Source organism: Carassius carassius, chromosome 32 (genome assembly GCF_963082965.1).
Source record: "Carassius carassius chromosome 32, fCarCar2.1, whole genome shotgun sequence".
In the NCBI taxonomy this organism is placed as follows: Eukaryota; Metazoa; Chordata; class Actinopteri; order Cypriniformes; family Cyprinidae; genus Carassius; species Carassius carassius.
In genome coordinates this window covers 27,220,353-27,240,546 of record NC_081786.1, presented here as the reverse complement: position 1 = coordinate 27,240,546, position 20,194 = coordinate 27,220,353, and the positions used below count along the sequence as shown (strand labels likewise).

Here is a 20,194-nt window from a genome sequence, read left to right as displayed (position 1 = left end):
CGATCCAGTCATATATAGATCAGTGCTGCTAACGCGTTTTCATTTCTTCTTCGCTGCTCTAAACAGGGGTTGCTTGTGGCATTACAGCACATCGTCCTGTGTTTGCAATGCATTCTGAGCAGCGAAGAAGAACCGTGCAGCGGTTAGGCAAAGCTAGCGTTCATAACTAGGTCTTGAAAATGGTATCGGATCGGTATGTACTTGCCGATGCCGATGCCAGAATTTGTTGTGGTATCGGAGATATTTCCGATACTAGTATCGGAATCGGAACAACTCTAGCAAATACAGTCTTTATAAGCTTTCCATTGAAAAACAGCGATCTGTCGTCGATGCTTGAGGCTTAGATCTTTATAATGATATATAGTTTGTCAAGATTAAATTTGTCCCGTTTCATTTAAAAATAACATACAATATGACCCATGCATAAATTTTGCATGCACACACACACACCCACAGCGACATAGTCATGAATTCTTAAAGCAGCTCATGATGACGGTAAACAATCTAAAATGCTTTAAAACCAGCAGACTTTGACCCAAGACACCATAACAGCCAAGTCATGTCTGCAATCACTATATGACCTTGAACAATTATTAAACCAACATGCTAGTAGCGTTGGTCTGATAGACCATGATATCATCATGTATTGCCAGTAGCTGATAGACATCACAATGCTGAGCCGGCAAGTTTTCTGCTTGTGCTACTAAAAATTTTCAGACAAATGCTACAGTGCTCATAGTAAAAATAATTAGTCTGGAGCCCTTCTATTAGTATATCCCACTGTAAAAATGACCACGCCCACTGTGTCTGTCTTGTGCTCCTCCCGTCACAATATATTTAATCAAACAGCAACATCTGAGACAGGCATATCGAGATTTATGTCTTGTGGTCCTGGCAAAGCCAAAATAAAAGATGACATGGGCGAAAGCGAGCAGTAAGGTCTGTGGCACATACAGATGCAGACTGTCTGTCTGTGTGTGTGTGTGTGTGTGTGTGTGTGTGTGTGTGTGTGTGTGTGTGTGTCAAACTGCTCCAGTGGGATGAAAGTCAAAAACCCATCGGAGCCTGACATGTCCCTCTCATAACCATTTACCTCATCCCGGCTTGTCAAGGCCAACCACACTGAATCACGGATGAAGGAAGATCCTGTCCACATGACATGACTGATCCAAGATTGGAATACAAAACATTTCAGTGTTTTCATACACAGAGTGCAGTAAACTCACACGGTATTCCTTCCTTTACCCTCCTTCCTTTCTCACAATTTGTTAGTTTGCAGCCTTAGGTATTTTTAATTTTTTTCTATTTGTGGTAACAATGTAAAAAAAACACATAAAAACATCATGTATACAGACCTTTATCTCCGTACATAGTTGAAGCACCTTTGGCAGTCTTAACAGATCAAGGTTTTGGGGTATGATGTGAGAAGATTCAGTTAAGCTTTAATTCATACAGTGAAAAATGGGGAGTGTTCAAATACATTCATCATCACTCACTTTCTCTCCTCATGCTGCGAACTACAGCATGTAATGTTCATGTAATAAATAATGAATGACTGAATAAGCCAGCGGTTTGCGTGAAAGTGCAAACTGCCTCCATAGGGATTTTTTTTTTTTTCCTAATGCACCTTGCAAGTGCAGCACAACAGTGCAAAGTCATGATGGACATAAGCAGAGGCAAAATCTTTAATTGTCCTCTATAGCCACTGACAGATAATCTCTGTTTTTGGCATCATTCTGATGCCAACATCATTACAGTTTAGAGATGTAACGTTAAGAACCTTTCTTATGACGGATATCGGTTGTAACAGTTTGTAAGACGGGAAGAATGATGCGGGAACCGGTGAACATTTAAATGAAGCTTTAATAATAAAATAAACACAAAACAGCACGACAGCCCCTCACGGACGACTGCCGTGCACAAACAAAACCAAAACACAAAATAAAACCCAGGCCTGGTCCTCTCTCGTCCTTCACGGTCATAACTCCTCTTTTGTATCCTTCAGGAGCTCCTCCGTGGGACTCGAGACCAGTGAGTGGAGCAGGTGTCACTCATTTCCAATCACTCCACCGGCCTCACCCCGTTCCCACGGCTCTCGGCCCCGCCCCACTCGTCACATCGGTATTATCACGGTATGGTTAAAATGTGTTGGAAATGTTCAAAAACTACTGACACGTAAATCGTTTCACCAAGTTTGAGATCTAAAACCAACAAACAACAAATTAAATTACTTTTTGTTTGCATAAACACTAAAACAATATCATTAATGATGTCTAGATTTTAAATGACCACATGACTGACAACAGTTTATCTGTTGTACGAAATGTTTAAATAAAACCTTGAAAAGGTTTCACAAAATGGTTAAGCTCACATTTCAGCCTTTAAATAAAAAAATAAAAAAAGGTGACGATAACTGATTAATAAATGATAATATGCATTTAATCTGCTCCATAAATAATTCTAAATACCTTCCGAATTGTTTAAATGTGTAGAATCCAAAATTTGCAGCAGGGCATGCAATTCGGTCTGTTTTTGACCAGACAAAAACTGCAAACAGGCTCAATGTAAATGCAACTGTCTGTAAATCCACTCTTTGACACTAGGTGGTGCTTATGGAACAGCAGAATTACAGCTGTTTTCCCGTAACCTCATTTGCAGCATTGCAAATAAAAACACTTTATTAAGCATTACATGGAGCAAAGATGAAAACAAACTTTTCAAGGCATTCAGATTCTTCATAGGTACATTAAAATAATTCATTCATTCATTGATTTATTTGTATAACTTCCTTAGCACTCTTAAAAACCTTTTAAGAGTTTTTAAGGCTTTCTGTCCTGCTTTCACACAAAACAAAACTACTCTGCATGCAGTGCACATATGAAACTGTTACTTAAAACTGTTGTTTATGCTGGACAGTATTTATTTATCCTGAGTTGTTCAAATTGCAGTAATTGAATACGGTTTTAATAATTAAAATATGAAACAATAATACTAACCATGGGGAATTTTATTATGATTTATCGTCAATCTAAGCTAAAAATAAATTTTATAATAACCTAAAAATTGGCATCCAACACTACTGGGAACTGACAGCTAAACACACAAATTGCACAAGCCAACATGAATTCGCTTCACAAAATTTGCATGGCTAAGACCATTTTGTTTCCTTTTTGCACTTTGTTGACTTTTGCAAATTCTTTATCTGAATAATTCAAAGCTGAAGTCTTTATATTTCAGAATAAAATGAGGCATTACAGCTCATGTTGCCAAGCTCAACCGCAATAACAGACCAGGCCAGAATAAACCTAACACTTTAATGGCCTTCTGAACTGTAGAACTGTATTGGTCAGTTACATTCATTTCTTTTTGATGCTCCTAACTATAGATTTGGTGAACATCAGATGCATGATATTAAATATGAATATGTATCTCACCTGGTACAGCGTGACACTAACAATTTAAGACAAGTGTTTGATATGCATGTTGGTAAAATTTAATAGTAATAAAAGCTTAAAAAAAGCTAAAAAAGAAAAGAAAAGCCATATAAATGAATTATATTTTGGAACCCATCCTAATGGGATCAAACAAAATCCTATTAGAAGTCTCTAAGAACCAGTAATATCCTACTAAAAATATAATAATAATAAATAATAATAATTTATCCAGGAGGATCTGTAATTGATTAAGAATTCTTAGAGGAATCATATTTGATCCCATTATTTATTTATTTTTATTTTATTTTCAAAAAGAACGGATGGAAAGTACAGGCTATTATTGAGAAAAAAAAACTACACATTGTCTGACAGTAACATTAACAATGAAGATTCGTTTAGGGTGTGGGGGGTAAAAATGTCTTTTAACTAGGGTTGGGCCGATGGCTGACGGACATCAAGATGTTGAGCCAATACTGGACCCCTACAGTTTGCCTACAGAGCAAACAGGTCTGTGGATGCCACAGTCAACATGGGACAGCATTACATCCTGCAACATCTAGACAGACCAGGGACTTATGTGAGGATTCTGTTTGTGGACTTCAGTTCGGCTTTTAACACTATCATCCGAAACCTCATCCTGCCCAAACTAATTCAGCTCTCCGTTCCAACCTCTGTCTGTCAGTGGATCAAACCTCCATGACAGACAGGTAGCAGCTAGTGAGGCTGGGAAAACACACATCCAGCACCCGTACGATCTAAAGACCTCTCTGACAAGCTTGCAGATGACACCACAATCATCGGCCTCATTCAGGATGGTGACGAGTCTGCTTACAGACAGGAGGTTAAAGAGCTGGCTGTCTGGTGCACTCTCAACAACCTGGAGCTTAACACGCTAAAAACAGTGGAGATGAACGTGGATTTCAGGAGGAACCCCCCTGCTCTCCCCCCACTCACCATCATGAACAGCACTGTAACGACAGTGGAGTCATCTCCTGGGACATTCACATAGACTCAAAAGGCCCAGCAAAGGTTGTACTTCCTTCGCCAGCTGAGGAAGTTTAACCTGCCACAGGATCTGCTGAAACAGTTCTACTCCACCATCATCGAATCCATCCTCTGCACTTCATTAACTGTCTGGTTCAACTCAGCTTCTAAATCTGACTTAGGGCTGGGTGATATATCTAACGATATGATCATGCGCACCTAGTCAGTAAATTCGGTTCCGTGATTACCGCTAAATCGCCATCACCTGCTTTTAAATGGAGAGGCATTTAAAGGGTTAGTTCATGAAAAAATTTAAATTATGTCATTAATAACTTACCCTCATGTCTTTCCAAACCCGTGAGACCTCCGTTTATCTTAGGAACACAGTTTAAGATATTTTAGATTTAGTCCGAGAGATCTCAGTCCCTCCATTGAAGCTGTGTGTACGGTCTACTGTCCATTAGGGTTGTGCCGATAGGCGATAGTATCGTGTATCGACGATCGTCAGAGATATCGACATAAGCAGATTTCTCTGTCGATAATCAAGACGATATTAGGCTCATTTTCTTATTAATGTATTAGATTATAATAATAATAACTATTATTTTTATTTTTATTAGGCTGCTTATTATAATTCGGCTATCAAACTGCCCAGTTATTTCACTTGAGCACCGCATTTCACACACACACCTCACACACACACACATACACACACACAGCGCGCGCGAGCGCAGGAGGATTAGAGCCTTTATAGTCGCTGAAATTGTCCGCTTTGACTCGGATAACTCATAAATCCATGAAATGAAAGGGATTGAAAACGACGAGTTGGTGTCCCACACATTTAATGGCTGGTATACGGCAACGCGCTCTTATCATACATGAGAGATTAACTCTTTCTTGGTGTCACAAATAAAGTAAAGACAAAATAATTAACAAGACGGCAGAGCGAATTTATCATCCATAGTGCATGGTTCTCACGTAGTCCTTTTCTTAAAGACTGATCACTTAACTTATAACACGCACTATGTGGTGATGACTTAGGAGTACGTGAGAACCACTATGGATAATAAATTCAATCTGCCGCCTTGTTATTATTTCCATGCACTCCGCACTATAATGTGATGCATGCAAAATACATAGTTTCGGCCGTTACAAAGTCTCCATCCACAAACAGACGTAAATGGTCTGCAAATAAAAGGTATTTCATTGCACTTTAACAAGTAATCTGAACGGCCTTTATGTGTGCACAATTTTAAACGAGCCCTCACTAACTGAGTTTAATGCCACAGTTATGTTAGAATGCATCTCATTCTTGTTTCTGTGACGGTGCGTCAGACTCGTCATGAGGCGCGCGGTCCGGAGCGCTGTATGACTGATGCATCAGTTCAATTCAACTTACTCCAAATATATGAACTTACCTGTTTTAAATACTTTATATTTAACGTGTTCGTTTATGCCCAATATTAGTTTTTAACTGTTGGACTTTAAATGAAATCTACTATTGATTTTCACCGTTGACTGATTTTGCAGAACATTTAGACTGATAACTTCCGTGCGCAGATGCGGACGCGCGATATGACAGTTGCGTCCGACTATGTATGAACTAGCTGTTTTAAATACAGTATTTTTATATTTAACGTTAGTTTATCAGTATGTTTGAAAGTATATTTTTTCAATTATTGGTGATTCCATAGGCCTCTCTCGCACACCTGCGTGGTTTAAAACCCTCAATAGTTATGATTTAACAAGGACAAAGAGTCTCTCTCTAGCTCCACCCATCCACGATAATATCGTGTATCGTCGATCTCACGGGCTGACGATATGACGATCTGAAAAATGACCATATCAACCCAACACTACTGTCCATGTCCAGAAAGGTAAGAAAAACATCATCAAAGTAGTCCATGTGACATCAGAGGGTCAGTTAGAATATTTTGAAGCATCGAAAATACATTTATTCTTTATTCATCATTGTCTTCTCTTCCGTGTCTGTTGTGAGAGGGAGTTCAAAACAAAGCAGTTTGTGATATCCGGTTCGCGAACGAATCACTCGATGTAACCGGATCTTCTTGAAACACTTCATCACATTGAACCAAATCGTTTAAAACGGTTCGCGTCTCCAATACGCATTAATCCGCAAATGACTTAAGCTGTTAACTTTTTTAATGTGGCTGACACTTCCTCTGAGTTCAAACAAACCAATATCCCGGAGTAATTAATGTACTCACACAGTACACTGACTGAACTGCTGTGAAGAGAGAACTGAAGATGAACACCGAGCCGAGCCAGATAACGAACGAATGCTGAACGAATGGATCATTGGTACAACCCTCCCTTCTCTCCAAGTACTGTACTCATCCAGAGTGAGCAAAAGGGCCAGTAAAATCACTCTGGACCCCTCACATCCAGCACACTCCCTCTTTGAACTGTTGCCATCTGGTCGACGCTACAGAGCTCTGAGCAGCAGAACGGCTAGACACAGAAACAGTTTCTTTCCTCAGGTGCTTAACAATAATCTTGGAACACACAACACAATATACATTACCGATTTAACACCATGCTTTACATTCCGAACTTGCAGACATCATACCTGTACATCATAATTGTCTAAATTATATATTTTTGTTGTTGTTGTTGTTGTTTTTGCTGTTCAACAGTTGTTCATTTTTGTTCTACCTATTTAACACCATACTTGTTTGTATTTCAAATTTGCACACATCATACCTGTTCATCATAACTGTCTATACTATATTTTGTTTTTGCTTTTTTTGTACATTGTCTATTTTGTATATTTTTATATTCTTCTTATTATCGGTGTCCTGTCTTGTCACTGTCATTCTGTTGTACTGTGGAGCTTCTTTCACTAAAACAAATTATTTGTATGTGTAAACAAACCTGGCAATAAAGCTCATTCTGATTCTGATCATTTGTTATTGTGCTATGTGCCATCTCTCCTAACTCGGTGTATGTGGTAAGTGAACTTTCATGTACTGTAACAGTCTACTGCTAGCAAGCGGCTTAACATGTACTCATTAGTGGCTTCGTAGTACGCATTATCTGTTTTCCGTGCCTTTCTTCATTAGGATTCACACTTCGAGTGAACAATGACAACACTGTATATATATATATATATATATATATATATATATATTAGTGGTGGACCGTTATTGGCGTTATTGGCATTAACGTGCAGCGTTCTATACTAGGCGAGCTATGATGACTTCACCTTGATATTTTAGAGTGGATGTATACCTAGGCGAATCTGTGGGGGGCGAGAACGAGTCTATAAATCTGTGTGAATGCCTACTGTGAAATTACCACATCAAATGTGACGTGCTAACATGGATGCAGCTGAAGCCGCCGGGTTTGCTTCAGGGAATTTTTATTTTTTAAGAAGCTAGAATCCTCGACAAGACTCGAGCCTGTTTCACACATACTCCGTCTGCAGTGTGTATGCAGTCCGTGTGCATTACGTATGTGGTGCAGAAGCAGCACGGTCTCATACTCATTGTGCTTTCACACAGGACGTGTTTGCAGTCGGAATCCGTTAACATGGGCGCGTAAAAAAATACGACGCTGCAGACCAAGTATGTGTGAAACAGACGTTAGGTTGTTTGCAACTTGTGCATTGTGGAATTAGTTTACAGATTTCTCAAGCAGTTTGTGATGCATTTTGTAAACAGGAGATGAGCCCCTGGTCTAATGCAACACCTGTCTTGAGAAACCCATTCTAAAAGACTTACTTTTAGTCATTATTTTATTTGGGTAGCACACATATTCTGAATGCCTTTGGCAGAATTCAAATGAGAAATTTTAATCTAGATTAATTCCAAGATTTCAGTGAGATTAATCTAGATTAAAAAAATTAATCTATGCCCACCTCTAATATATATATATATATATATATATATATATATATATATATATATATATATATATATATATATATATATGATTTACCTAATTTTACAAAACAAAGAACTGATGGCATGTTTTACACAGAGTTCTTAACTCTGCAGAATGAGTTATGAGTTGTTTCCTAATGGGCTGTATGTTTCAGGCCGGCTGTTTCCTGCAGGCATGACCACGGGCCCAGCAGCATCTGTTAGGTTACCACACAGGAACAGAAAGCGAGAAAAATAAACCTACAGCAAGACCTGATGGGCATATAAAAAATTCAGAGTGGGGCATTCAGGGAGAAAATAACAGCTTTTCAAAGCGAGCAGATTCTCGGTGTGATCAAACAGAACAAAGTAGAGCTCTCAGGCTTGAAGTCACAGAGTAGGACTAGACTGGTCTGTGAAACAGATAAATAGTTTTAGCAAGGCAATTCTGAAGCATTTACTCTACACACCAAACAAAATAAATAGATAAATAAATAAATAATTAAATAAATTAAATTACATATGTCCTAAGTCATTGATTTAACTTGAAAGTGCACACACACTGTGGACTGAAGTGACTAAATGCAAGCAAGCAAACATGGAGGCACATGGAAAGTGTTGCAGTATGATGTATATAGAGAAAAAAATAAAAACTAAAGGGTGTCCAAACACACTTGATGCAGATTCACTGGACTTGGACAGAAAAAAATGACTGAATATCTCTAATCTCTAGTTGCAACATTGTGCATTGGGGTGAGCGATATGGGAAAAAAAATGTATATCACGATTTCTTTTTTTAAATATCATGATTTTATCACAATTCTTTGTCATGTTGGTTTTACTATTTTGCAAGTTGTCTGAGCATTACAGCCAAACTAATTTCCCTATTTAAAAAAAACAAAGTCTTTCAAGGTAACAAAAAAAAAAAAAAAAAGACCTGCAGATATTTAGGTCAAGTATAATTACTGTTAATTAATACTTATGTGCAGGCACACTGCAGAAAATATGGCCATAATACCCACCCCTAAAGGAAAACATTATTTACAAATGCTGCAATATTTCTCAGCTCACAGTAAAAAAAACAAAAAAAAAAACGAATACAATACACTAGCAGAAAATGACAACATTAAAGCACAAACGTGCACTGGCTCTATGGGGAAGTGTTCCTGGAACAGACTATTGAAGTAAATTGAGAAACCGACAGAGGCAGCAGTTTTTGGGCACACTGTGACAGGGGTTAATAACAAATCCATGTCTGTCAGCCGGAGCTAAACAGATATGAACGCAGAGGGCAATAAAGATATTGTGAACTCTGGGGTTTTACAGCACTAGTACAGCGACTCTGAATGCTGACAGATTCTTGGAACGGCATCAACTTTCAGACACAAATAATCAATTCTTCATCCTCCGTGGGACAGACAGCTTTCATCACAATGCCATCCAGAAGCCATTCTTCAAACTCCAGCATGAGCTGCTAAAAGCATCTGAAAACACGCAAAGCTGTGACCGACAAGTGTGGCCTTCATAAAGCTTCACCTGTCTCACAGCAGGAGGTGAAGAAAACAGACCTGCTCTTAAAGAAAAAAAAATTAAATAATTGAATTTACTCGTTTTTTAAGGTAAGCGCCAGTTGCAATCAATTTATTTTAACTACATTTAAATAAACAAATTTAGCTGACTAACTTTCAACATTGTTTTATTTTATTAAATGTAGCTAAAATGAATTGTTTGCAACCAATTACCTTCACAAAATTTAGTATCATTTTTTCAGTGTGCAATGTCAATAAGCCCAATAACAAAAGCATTAACTACTCAATATACCAAGTCTGATTGTTTGCTCTTTATGAGGTACAGACAGCATGATGAAAGAGGGGAATCTCCCTGCTGAAGAAAACGCTTTGTTTCAAGGTCTCGCTGTCCTTGTAGTAAAGTCAGACAACAGTAGAGTCGGTCACATGCTGCCTTGCATGTGTTTTTAACTGACAGGGTTTGTAATCAACGGCACTTTAACTTCCCCTCCCAGTGCTCAGAGGATCTTTACTGAGTTCACTCTCATAGATCTCAATGAAACGATGAGCCCAGTTTACAGCTATTAGCATTCCTCGCAGGTAATCCGATCACAAGTATTCAGCCACTGCCACCGAACATGCTTTGTGAAAGGGATAGTTCACTCAGAAATGGAAATTCTCACATTTTGTAATTTAAAGACTTTGGTTCATCTTCAGAACACAAAGAAAGATATTTTCAATATTCCCTCATCATTTTTGTCTATTCACTGGAAGTCCACACAACCAAAACGTTCATGAAAATACAAAAATACATTCTGAAAGTAATCCATATGAAACTAATGATGCAATACAACTTAATCGCTTTGTATGATGAACAGATTTAATCTAGGCTTTTGTTCATGTTTTGAAGCAAATTTGCAGTGTTGCTCAATAAGATGACCAAAAGCAATTTGATGAATAAATTGAAGCAACTAACTGAACCCATCAGCAAAGTGTGCTGTATAAATAAACAAGATCACAATGCCTGTTTTCTCTATAGTTTCAAAGTCATTACAGATACTGATTAACAACCACATTCGGGAAAATTAAGCAAAGAAACAAAAACTCTTTTTTTCACATTATAATAAAATCCTATACTTTGCTGTACTATAGTTATATATATATATATATATATATATATATATATTAGGGGTGTAACAGTACGTGTATTCGTACTGGACCGTTTCGGTACAGGGCTTTCGGTATGGTGCACATGTGTACTTTAAAACCGAGGTACGTACCGAACCGTGATTTTTGCGTACCGTTACACCACTAATATATATATATATAATGTTATATAATGTTGTTGTTAAGTATGATTAAGTATTATGAAATGCTCGTGAAATGTGTTACAGGGGTGTTACAAACATTTAACGTGAAATCATTAAATATTAAACTAGAGAATCACAGGCAGTGGGTTTTAACAGTGTGTCTGCTAGATAGCTCACTTAGTAGTAATAAACAATTAGTAATAAACGTTTACTTATTCATGACAATGGTATCACTTTAGTTACAGCAGATGATAATGATTAAAATGAGCCCAAAAACAACATCAAAAATTCAAAGATGTTGAAATAAACCAGAATAATAACAATAAAAGCAACACAGAGCATTGTGACATGATAACTGAAGACAGTCCTGGGGTGTATTGCAGAAAGCAGGGTTAACTTACCGTGAACTAAACCCTGAACTCTCGGTTGATTAACTCAAGGTATGTGGTTCCAAAAACCCATCCGGGAGTAAAGTTCATTCAACTCAGAGTAAGTTCCTGGTAAAGACTCGAGACATTCTCAACAGAGCGACGAATCGACAAGTCACGGACACTAAGAAAAAGTGCGCCAAGCTGTTTCTTTTCTTCTTCTTTTGTTCATTAGTTGTTTACATGCTTAGTGCATATTGCCACCTAACTGATGGCTGTGCAATCATTTTTTTTTTCATTTAATCTTTAATCCTTGAGAATGTGAATTATATTGTTTGTTTTATGCTAATTATACATTAAGTCATATCAGATATGTATTTTGATTTAGAATTTAGACATTACAGAAAATGCCACTCCATGTGTGAGATATAACATGTAATAAATAAAAATTATAAATATATTATATTAGCGCTTCCTCATTAACATAACACACATACACATATACATATATATATATATAAAATAGGCTATGTTACATATTGTAATACTATATAATGTTGTGTGCTATCTGTCACGCCCACTGAAGGCTCGCTGAAGTGAACTAACCCTGGAACAGACACTGCTCCGGAGCAGGTTATGTTCAGAGAGTGAGTTGCTATGGCTACTAACATACCCTGAAAGTTACCTGCGTTTTGGAACCGAAAGTTGAGGTTATCCGCTTACTTACTCTTAAAACATACCCGGGTATGTCACATAACCTGCTTTCTGGAATACCCCCCAGGTCACACACACTGTGTGCATGCTTGAAACAGACAAAAGCTCTGATGCACACAAATATACCAGGACTAAGTATCAGTGAAAATATCAGCAGAAAGAAATAATTATCACCACAATGATAATAGCTAAATAAGAGGTTGTGGTTATATTATACGAGCAGTGTGATACATTATTAAAAAGTTCTGTTCAATATTATTATTATTATTATTATTATTCTCACTGTGAATATCGGTTCTGGAATGCTGGAATTGCTCGAGTTGTTGAACCAATTATGAAATCACAACAAAAACCTATTATGAAACAGAACACACTGCTTAATTTAATAATTAATAAATATGCTCAAAAAAATAATAATTAATTAACACAATGCAAAAATAGCCTTCAGGTGTTTGCCAGGAAAGAGAACTGGTTCAAGTTACTGAAGTAGCCTAATTATTCAAGTAAAATAATAAAGAACAAGTTCATTTTTTGTGCGATTAATTTTAACAACATGCTTCTGATTCATTACAGGCAAGACTTAGATATTTTGAAACCTATTTAAGACATAAACAACATGCAGTACAATATATGCAGTATAACAGTAACACTGCAACAATGTGACACTTTTAACAAGAAGAGTAACTGTTATTGAAGAGAAACTGAAGAGCACTCGTGCAGCTTTCTGCAGCCTGCAATCACTCGACACAAGGCAAACAGCATGTGTATGGTAGTCCAAGTGTCAGAAAGCTGCCATCTGTCAAACAATGAACCGCACTTCTGATTTTCCCACTTTGAGTGTTAGGTTTACCCAGAGAAAAAATACATTTCAAAATCTCAGGCAACTTTGTGTCACTAAAGTTACTGCTTCTAAAGTTTCAATCACTTTAAAGGAACCACTGGAAGCCACTGTTCCTGACTAGGGTACAAAAAGGTGGGAAGTTTCCAATAAATTTCACAAACATTCCAGAAATTTGGGGAACTTTCCAGGATTTATTGGAATCTACCAAGGTTTTTTGGAACGTTTCTGGAAATGTACAGGCTATTTTCCAATCCTTTTGCAACCCTATTCCTGACAGAGGTAATCTTAATGCTACAGTAGTTGACATTTAATCTTTCTTGCATTAAAGCCACACAGATGATAACAGTCCCTATTATGCTAGTAAACAGCAGCTGAGCACTGGGTGACAGGAATAATGGACAGGAGTGGCAGCACAGCCTGCTGAGCAGGAACAGGAGGGGCGCTCTATACACTCCCTCTGTTCCTCCAGCATTACAGTTCCCTAAAATCAACTCATTGTGAGCACAGATGTCATCAGAGTGGGAACAGCAGAAGCACGCCACTCCTAACGTCTTCTGAAGTCGCCAAACCTGTACAGCGTCCCTCTTTACAATAGAACTGGCAATGTACAGAAACATTTGAGGTTTGTCAATGTCATCAACTTCAAAATCGAGTCCTTCATGACACAAATGCAACTGCAGCAGATCTGAAGTGAAGTGGTTTAAGAGACATGGTGTTAAGACTTTCTCAGACACTCACAGCTACAAACCAACAAAACACCACATCACACAAATCACACAAATTTACTGGTTGCCAGCTAGTGTAACAGCGATATTTTCAATGGAAACCAAAGAAATATTCATAAATGTTTTTAATTTCATTTTAGTATTTTACAAAATGTACTTATTGATGGAATATAATTGAACCACTTCCACAATTTGTATGTGTATTTTCCATAGAAGTGGTGTTTTATCAATGAGACGTTTTGCTGTATTATTATGGTTCTATCATAAGTTTCAGATTTGTCTGTCCCTCAGCAACACATAGCAACAAACCTAACTGTAGTTAGTCACTACATGTCAGTCGGATTCTCTCTTCTCATCTGGACTTCATACCAACAGCCTAAGTCTGGCTTTTCAAGACACACAAAAGAACAATTCATTGAATGCAAAGCTGTCAAAATTTCAACAAAATACTGAACAGAAAATAATAATCAGAAAATGCTTTGTACAGACATTTGAGGCCTTGAGACTGACGGATGGATTTCTATGTAACTATCTCCTTAACCGAATCCAAGGTTTGCAGGCACTTCTAATAGGACGAAGGACAGACGATGATTTGCATCATTCAAACCAACATGTAAATGCAGGACTCATGGAAATGGATTCAAATCAGCTCCCTGGTAACCCTGCACAGGGAAACAAGTGCTCAGATATCCTTACATAACTGAATTCATCATATTTTCCATTAATATTTCAATTAAAATTAGGATATGCCAAATAAATCATAATAAATTACATGTATTAATAAAAATGCCAATTACAAAAAGGGCACATTGGCTGGTCTTAAAAAAGAAGAAGGAAAAAGGTCTTTTTTTTCTCCACACTATTTGAGAATAAACCCCAAAGTATACATTTTATATAAGGTTTTTTTTTTTTTTTTATGTGTGTGATAGCTATGCGTACTGTCGAAAACAGAGCTTTTGTAATATCCAATAATATCAGTCTTTAAATGCAATATATTTACAGTCTACCTGAAATATACTTGCAATAGTTCCACTTCAGTGTAATTAAATATACTTCAGTATATCTTTTCACAAGGGCAAAAAACTGAAGAAAAAATAAATTCTGGAAAAACAGGACTACACCCAAAATGCTTTCCCCTCCTTTGATTAGAGACAGGCCAATGGTGACCCGGACTGTGGTGTTGACTGTTGTCCTGTCACTGTGATGGAGGGGGTTGGTGGAGGGAGTACAGACAGGCTGTGTGTGATCAGGTGCAGCTTTAATGACCAAACTCAACCACGCATGACCAGTGAATGCACACACAGCAGCTCTATAGCTCCAACCTACTGTTCACTCGCAACACAACTACTGCTGGAAACATAACTTCACCATAACATAGCAAAAAATGCCTGCCCCCTTTCCAGCGGTGCGATTTCACTCCTCCATGAAAGCCCAGTTTCACGCCAGATAAGTAAAATCATGTAATGTGACTTTTGCAAAATGGGACATGCTTGATTTATTAAAGTTGATTAGATTTAGGACTAATAATATTTTTAAAAGCACGAAAGCAAACTTGCATGGTTCAGTTCAGAAACAGAACAGAACACGGACAAGTAAAGTCATCTATTAGCACCTAAACTGACAAATACATGCAAAAATGTGATTATTCAGGTAAACCCTTGTTGGTTATGTAACAAATGAGCGTAAACAGTTGAGAATGAAACTAGGTGTGAAACGGTCAATTGGATCGGAGCGGCTCTTAAAGAGACAGTGGCCTATATTCTGTTAATATTAATATTAATCAAACAAAATCACCCACTGCTCTTGACTGAAGGACTTTTGTCGCTTCAATAAGAAAGAAAGGAAGTCTTATTCTTAATGAGCTGATTATGCACTGATTGTTACATTTCTTTATTTTTTATTCTACTGTAGCCTATTTGTCCTTTGCTTTTTTATGATTGACAGTTAAATTATATATCTTTAAATAATCACTCATATATAGTTTTCAACCCATCCTATCATTAGTAGAGACTTTAGGACCTGAAGTGGGTCAGAGTTCAGATCAGATCAGCATCAGCAGCTCTTAAAGCAGCCAAAATAACCTAACAATTCAGCTGCTGTGATGACTGCTAATCAAAGAACACAAGAAAAAAGAGAAATTCATCTATATTTAACTTAGAATTTAGTGTTTCATAACTTTATTCAATTTTAGTATTTTTAGTACTGTGCCCTTCAGCAAGTAGGAAATATACAGATATATGCTACTTGAAGGGCACAGGAAAATATGACATTTATAATAATGGGATTTAAGTTCCCTTGAATTAAAAGTTATTTTTAAAGTCTAACAAATGTTAAAATTGATAGCTCTCAATTATACTGTTATTCTACTTAGTTTTTTGAACATTTGGTTTTATTTCCAAAGTGACCAGCTCACACTGAACAAAAATTCAGTCCGTTTGAGTGGATTCTGACTAACTTAAAACATTTCTGATTGCCCCCTGCATTCACAAGCTCATCAAACATGTCTGATATTGAGGCTGGCATTGTAAAATGTATGTACTGATTGATACCACAGTACTGATACCGCTGACAAGTTGACAACACTAACAATGACATTATTTAAACCGGCTCATGATGCATAAAACTACATTATTGCAATGCAAACATTGTTTTTATTGGAACTAGCAATTTGGCCAATGGCATTAAAACAAGAGCTCATTTAATGGGACCTGCTGAAGATCTGCCTGAATGTGTTTTATTAACCATTATTCATCACCCACTGATGTCAAATCATATTAAACATTACCAGCAATTAAACAAACAGAACAGATGATAAAACAGGAAAGTAAGAAAAAAAATTAAATAATGTCAGGCCACTAATGGTGCTTCTCTGTAGCTCCATCACTCCTCCTCATTTCCTGTTCACACAGGAAGCAGCCAATGAGAGGAAATTCTTCCTTTAATGAAAACAGCAGACAATGTCACACTGCTGCCGGGCAAGAGTATATGGAGATCTTAATAATAGGGGTGTAAGAAAATATTGTGAGAAAAAGCAGGTGGTAGGATCGGCTGCAGCATGTTGGGGGGGTTTTGTGCAGTTGGGGCGATGCTAGTGTCTCGGTCTCGCCGATTCCACATATTTCATGTATTTTCTTGTATTTATAAATACAAACTTAAAAACCTGAGAAATTCAAGTTGAAGTGTTCTGAGAATGTTTAAAGTGTATTTATTTTATTGTTTTACAACTTTTTGTTTTTTTTTAGGAATCCTGAAAATCACATTATTTTTCATTATATTAAGCAGATTAAATTTTTGGTTAAATTCAAAATGTTATGACGTCTGTCATAACTGTAAACTTAAACTGTGAACATTTAAAGAACATGTATAGAAAACACATTTTATACAAATTATAATTGTAAATTAAGGATCCTGCAAGCACTTTAATCCCCCCCTTTACTCGTACTGCACAAAAAGTGGTTCAGTAACACTGAATGTTACAGGGACTGATTATTGCAAATGCAGATAATCAGTGCTCGGGTTAAATATTTGTATTTATTTAGGCCTATTAATTTTTTTTTTTTGCTAAGGTTTTCTAAGCATACGGTGGTTAGTTTTTAATGACAGCTTTCCTAAAAATATATCCTATTCCTAAAATAAGAAATATCCCAACATATTGCCTTGCTTACAGCATCGCAATGTATCGCAAAATATCGTATCGCAACCCCGGTATTGTCATACGTATTTTATCGCCGGATTCTTGGCAATACACAGGACCTACTTACTAACAGCTGATGGCAGACCAGACCGGTTTTATCTAGCTCCTAATACATGACTACAAAAACACACGGGAAGTAGCAGAAAGCATCCTCTGGCCTGTGACCCCTGCTCACCTGTCCCAACACTCAACCAGAAATGAGTCAGCAGGAAAAGCCCTGACAGACTGTTCTTATAAAGACTGACCTCTGTGAGACTCCTTCACAGTTTACTTAAGATAGGCCTATATTTCAGAGTGAAAAACTGAAACACAAAAATAAAAATAAATAAATTCAGATGCTCAATTAAGTTTAAAAGGTGAAACAAAGCACAAGGTCAGAGATTTGACATGCAGCTGAAATCCCAGTGAGCTGCCAAACAGACTTGCAGTGTTGGACATCACAGGCAGGCTTGAGTCAGTCATCACAGGGGAGCGAACAGCGATGGTGCCCAAAAATACTGATGATTTTTAAGCATTCGGCTCCACAGAGTAAGTGTGAGGTTGTTACACCTGTGTCTCTTACTTGATCATAGACACTCACACACATCTAATTAACACACATCACATAAATGCACGTCTGAGCACAGATTAATTCTCTTATTTGAAAAACAAACATATTTGTGTGTTTCAAACACACCTCACATGCATCAGTGATTACTGTTGTATGGTAACACGTGTATATATATATATATATATATATATATATATATATATATATATACACATATATATACATATATATATATAGGTGTGTCAGGTTTGTTGTTTGGGAAGCTTGTATACATTCACAAATCAGGGCTGTTTTGTATAATTGATGTATATAAACAACCATATAAAGGTGTTGTGTCCATTGTTTATATATTTGGTGTATATATTCACACAGTCAGTGTTTCACATCTGTTGTTTATGAATTCAGCATTTATATTCATGCCTATTGTTTCAGTGTCAAGTCTGTAGTTTATTATATATATATATATATATATATATATATATATATATATATATATATATATATATATATATATATATATGGGTGCCATGTCTGATGTGTGCGAGTTAATACTGAGAAAATAAACAACAGACACGTCATTTGTTAATATATTTGGTAAACGTTATATTAAATATATTTACACATAATAGGGTGACTGGTTTGCTGCTTCTATATTCTGTAACGTTATATATTTACAGACATATAGGTGTATCATGTCTTATGTATTTATTTGGTATGTTTAATCACACACATATCATAGTGTCATGTCTGTTGTTTATATATTTTGTACATCTACATATCGACACATAAGAGGCTGTCAGGTCTGTTGTTGATGTAGCACGATACGCTAGCTAACGCTAATCATTCAATCCATACTGTATCGATCACAAATGGAGCAACGCGAACAATACAGCCCTGTTTCACATTCAGAAGGCCATTTGAACATCTCCGTGGTATTTAAACCCACGAAGCGGCTGATTTAATGAGGATAAACTCGCGCTGAAGCGAATATGTCTGTGAATGTGTCAGTCCTGTCAGAGTCTCACTCACCTAACAGCGCGCGCAGATGCTTCAGACGCGTGAAAACATCCTTCTTTGAGTCCAGAACTTTCTGTGTAGATTTCTTGACGTCTCCATAACCCCTTCGAGTGAACATTCCGCTGTAAAAGGCGATTCTGTAGCCGCTCTCTTACCTTCCTTTCACCATTCAGACCCGTGTGTCTCTTGTGTGTATGTGTGAAGAACAGCAGCTGCCTGACCGACCGACGGTCGGATAGCGGGCGCCAGATCCTCTGGAAAAAATCCCCCGTGAGCACAACGTGCCAGATTTAGACCGTTTTCACACGACTGCTGCCATATTTCGCTCTCGTCTAATTAAGCTGATGTTATTGATCAACCTAAAAGCTCACGCACAAAAAGACAAAAAGACGAATTACGAGGAGTAACACATTTTTATTTTTATTCAATTATCAGATGCCCACGTCTTGACAAAAAATAAATAAATAAATAAAATAAACGAAAACATTAACTCTTCTTGTATGCATTCAGTACGTCATGGTGTACAGTAATGCATTATAATACATCCTTAGGCTAAAGAGTACTCTGAGATGCACTGACAATATGTTTTATACACAAACACATAAAGGGTTTTTAGAAAATATGGCAACACGTACCGCCGTTGTGGTTGTGTAAATACGGAAGCACACCGACAGAGACACCAATTATTATGTTTATTATTATTATTATTATTATTAGCATTAGCGTTAAATAAAAAAAACATAGGCATTTTACACTTTGAATAAAATAATCAACCATTTCCTATTTTTGCCTAGTTTCAGAAAATGTAGCTAATCTATAGGTATTAATATTACCTAATGTTATGTGCTATGCCATTATTTGCTGTATATTTCAATCTCTTTCATGATACAAGCCAGATTTGACGCCGTAGGTCATGACGTAACCCAGGGCTTCAGCAGAGTCAGGTGTACTGTAGTGATAGATTATACCGGCGCGCCCCCTGGTGCTTGATTGAGGCATCGCCTGCTGCTATCAGTGCGCTTACAGTAACACTTCCGAGCTGCTTTACTCATGATCTACTCATGACGCTTTCGGCCTCCTGTAAAAGACCAAAATACCTTTATACTAGACAAATAAAACATTTAAGGTTGATTAGCAGACTGTATGTATGTATGCATTACTGTAG

At 37.1% G+C, this 20,194-nt stretch overlaps 1 protein-coding gene across 4 annotated transcripts in view; it reads right to left on the bottom strand.

Annotated features, from left to right (window-relative positions):
- The window catches only part of ralgapa2 (Ral GTPase activating protein catalytic subunit alpha 2), a 164,716-nt gene extending 145,443 nt beyond the window's left edge, over positions 1-19,273 (bottom strand). For all 4 annotated transcript variants that reach the window (XM_059520864.1, XM_059520865.1, XM_059520866.1 and 1 more), the window contains exon 1: positions 19,042-19,273. In XM_059520864.1, coding sequence (XP_059376847.1) covers positions 19,042-19,147 — 106 coding nt within the window. In that variant the 5' untranslated portion in view covers positions 19,148-19,273. The remainder of the gene's footprint in view (positions 1-19,041) is intronic.
- Positions 19,274-20,194: the final 921 nt, after the last annotated feature.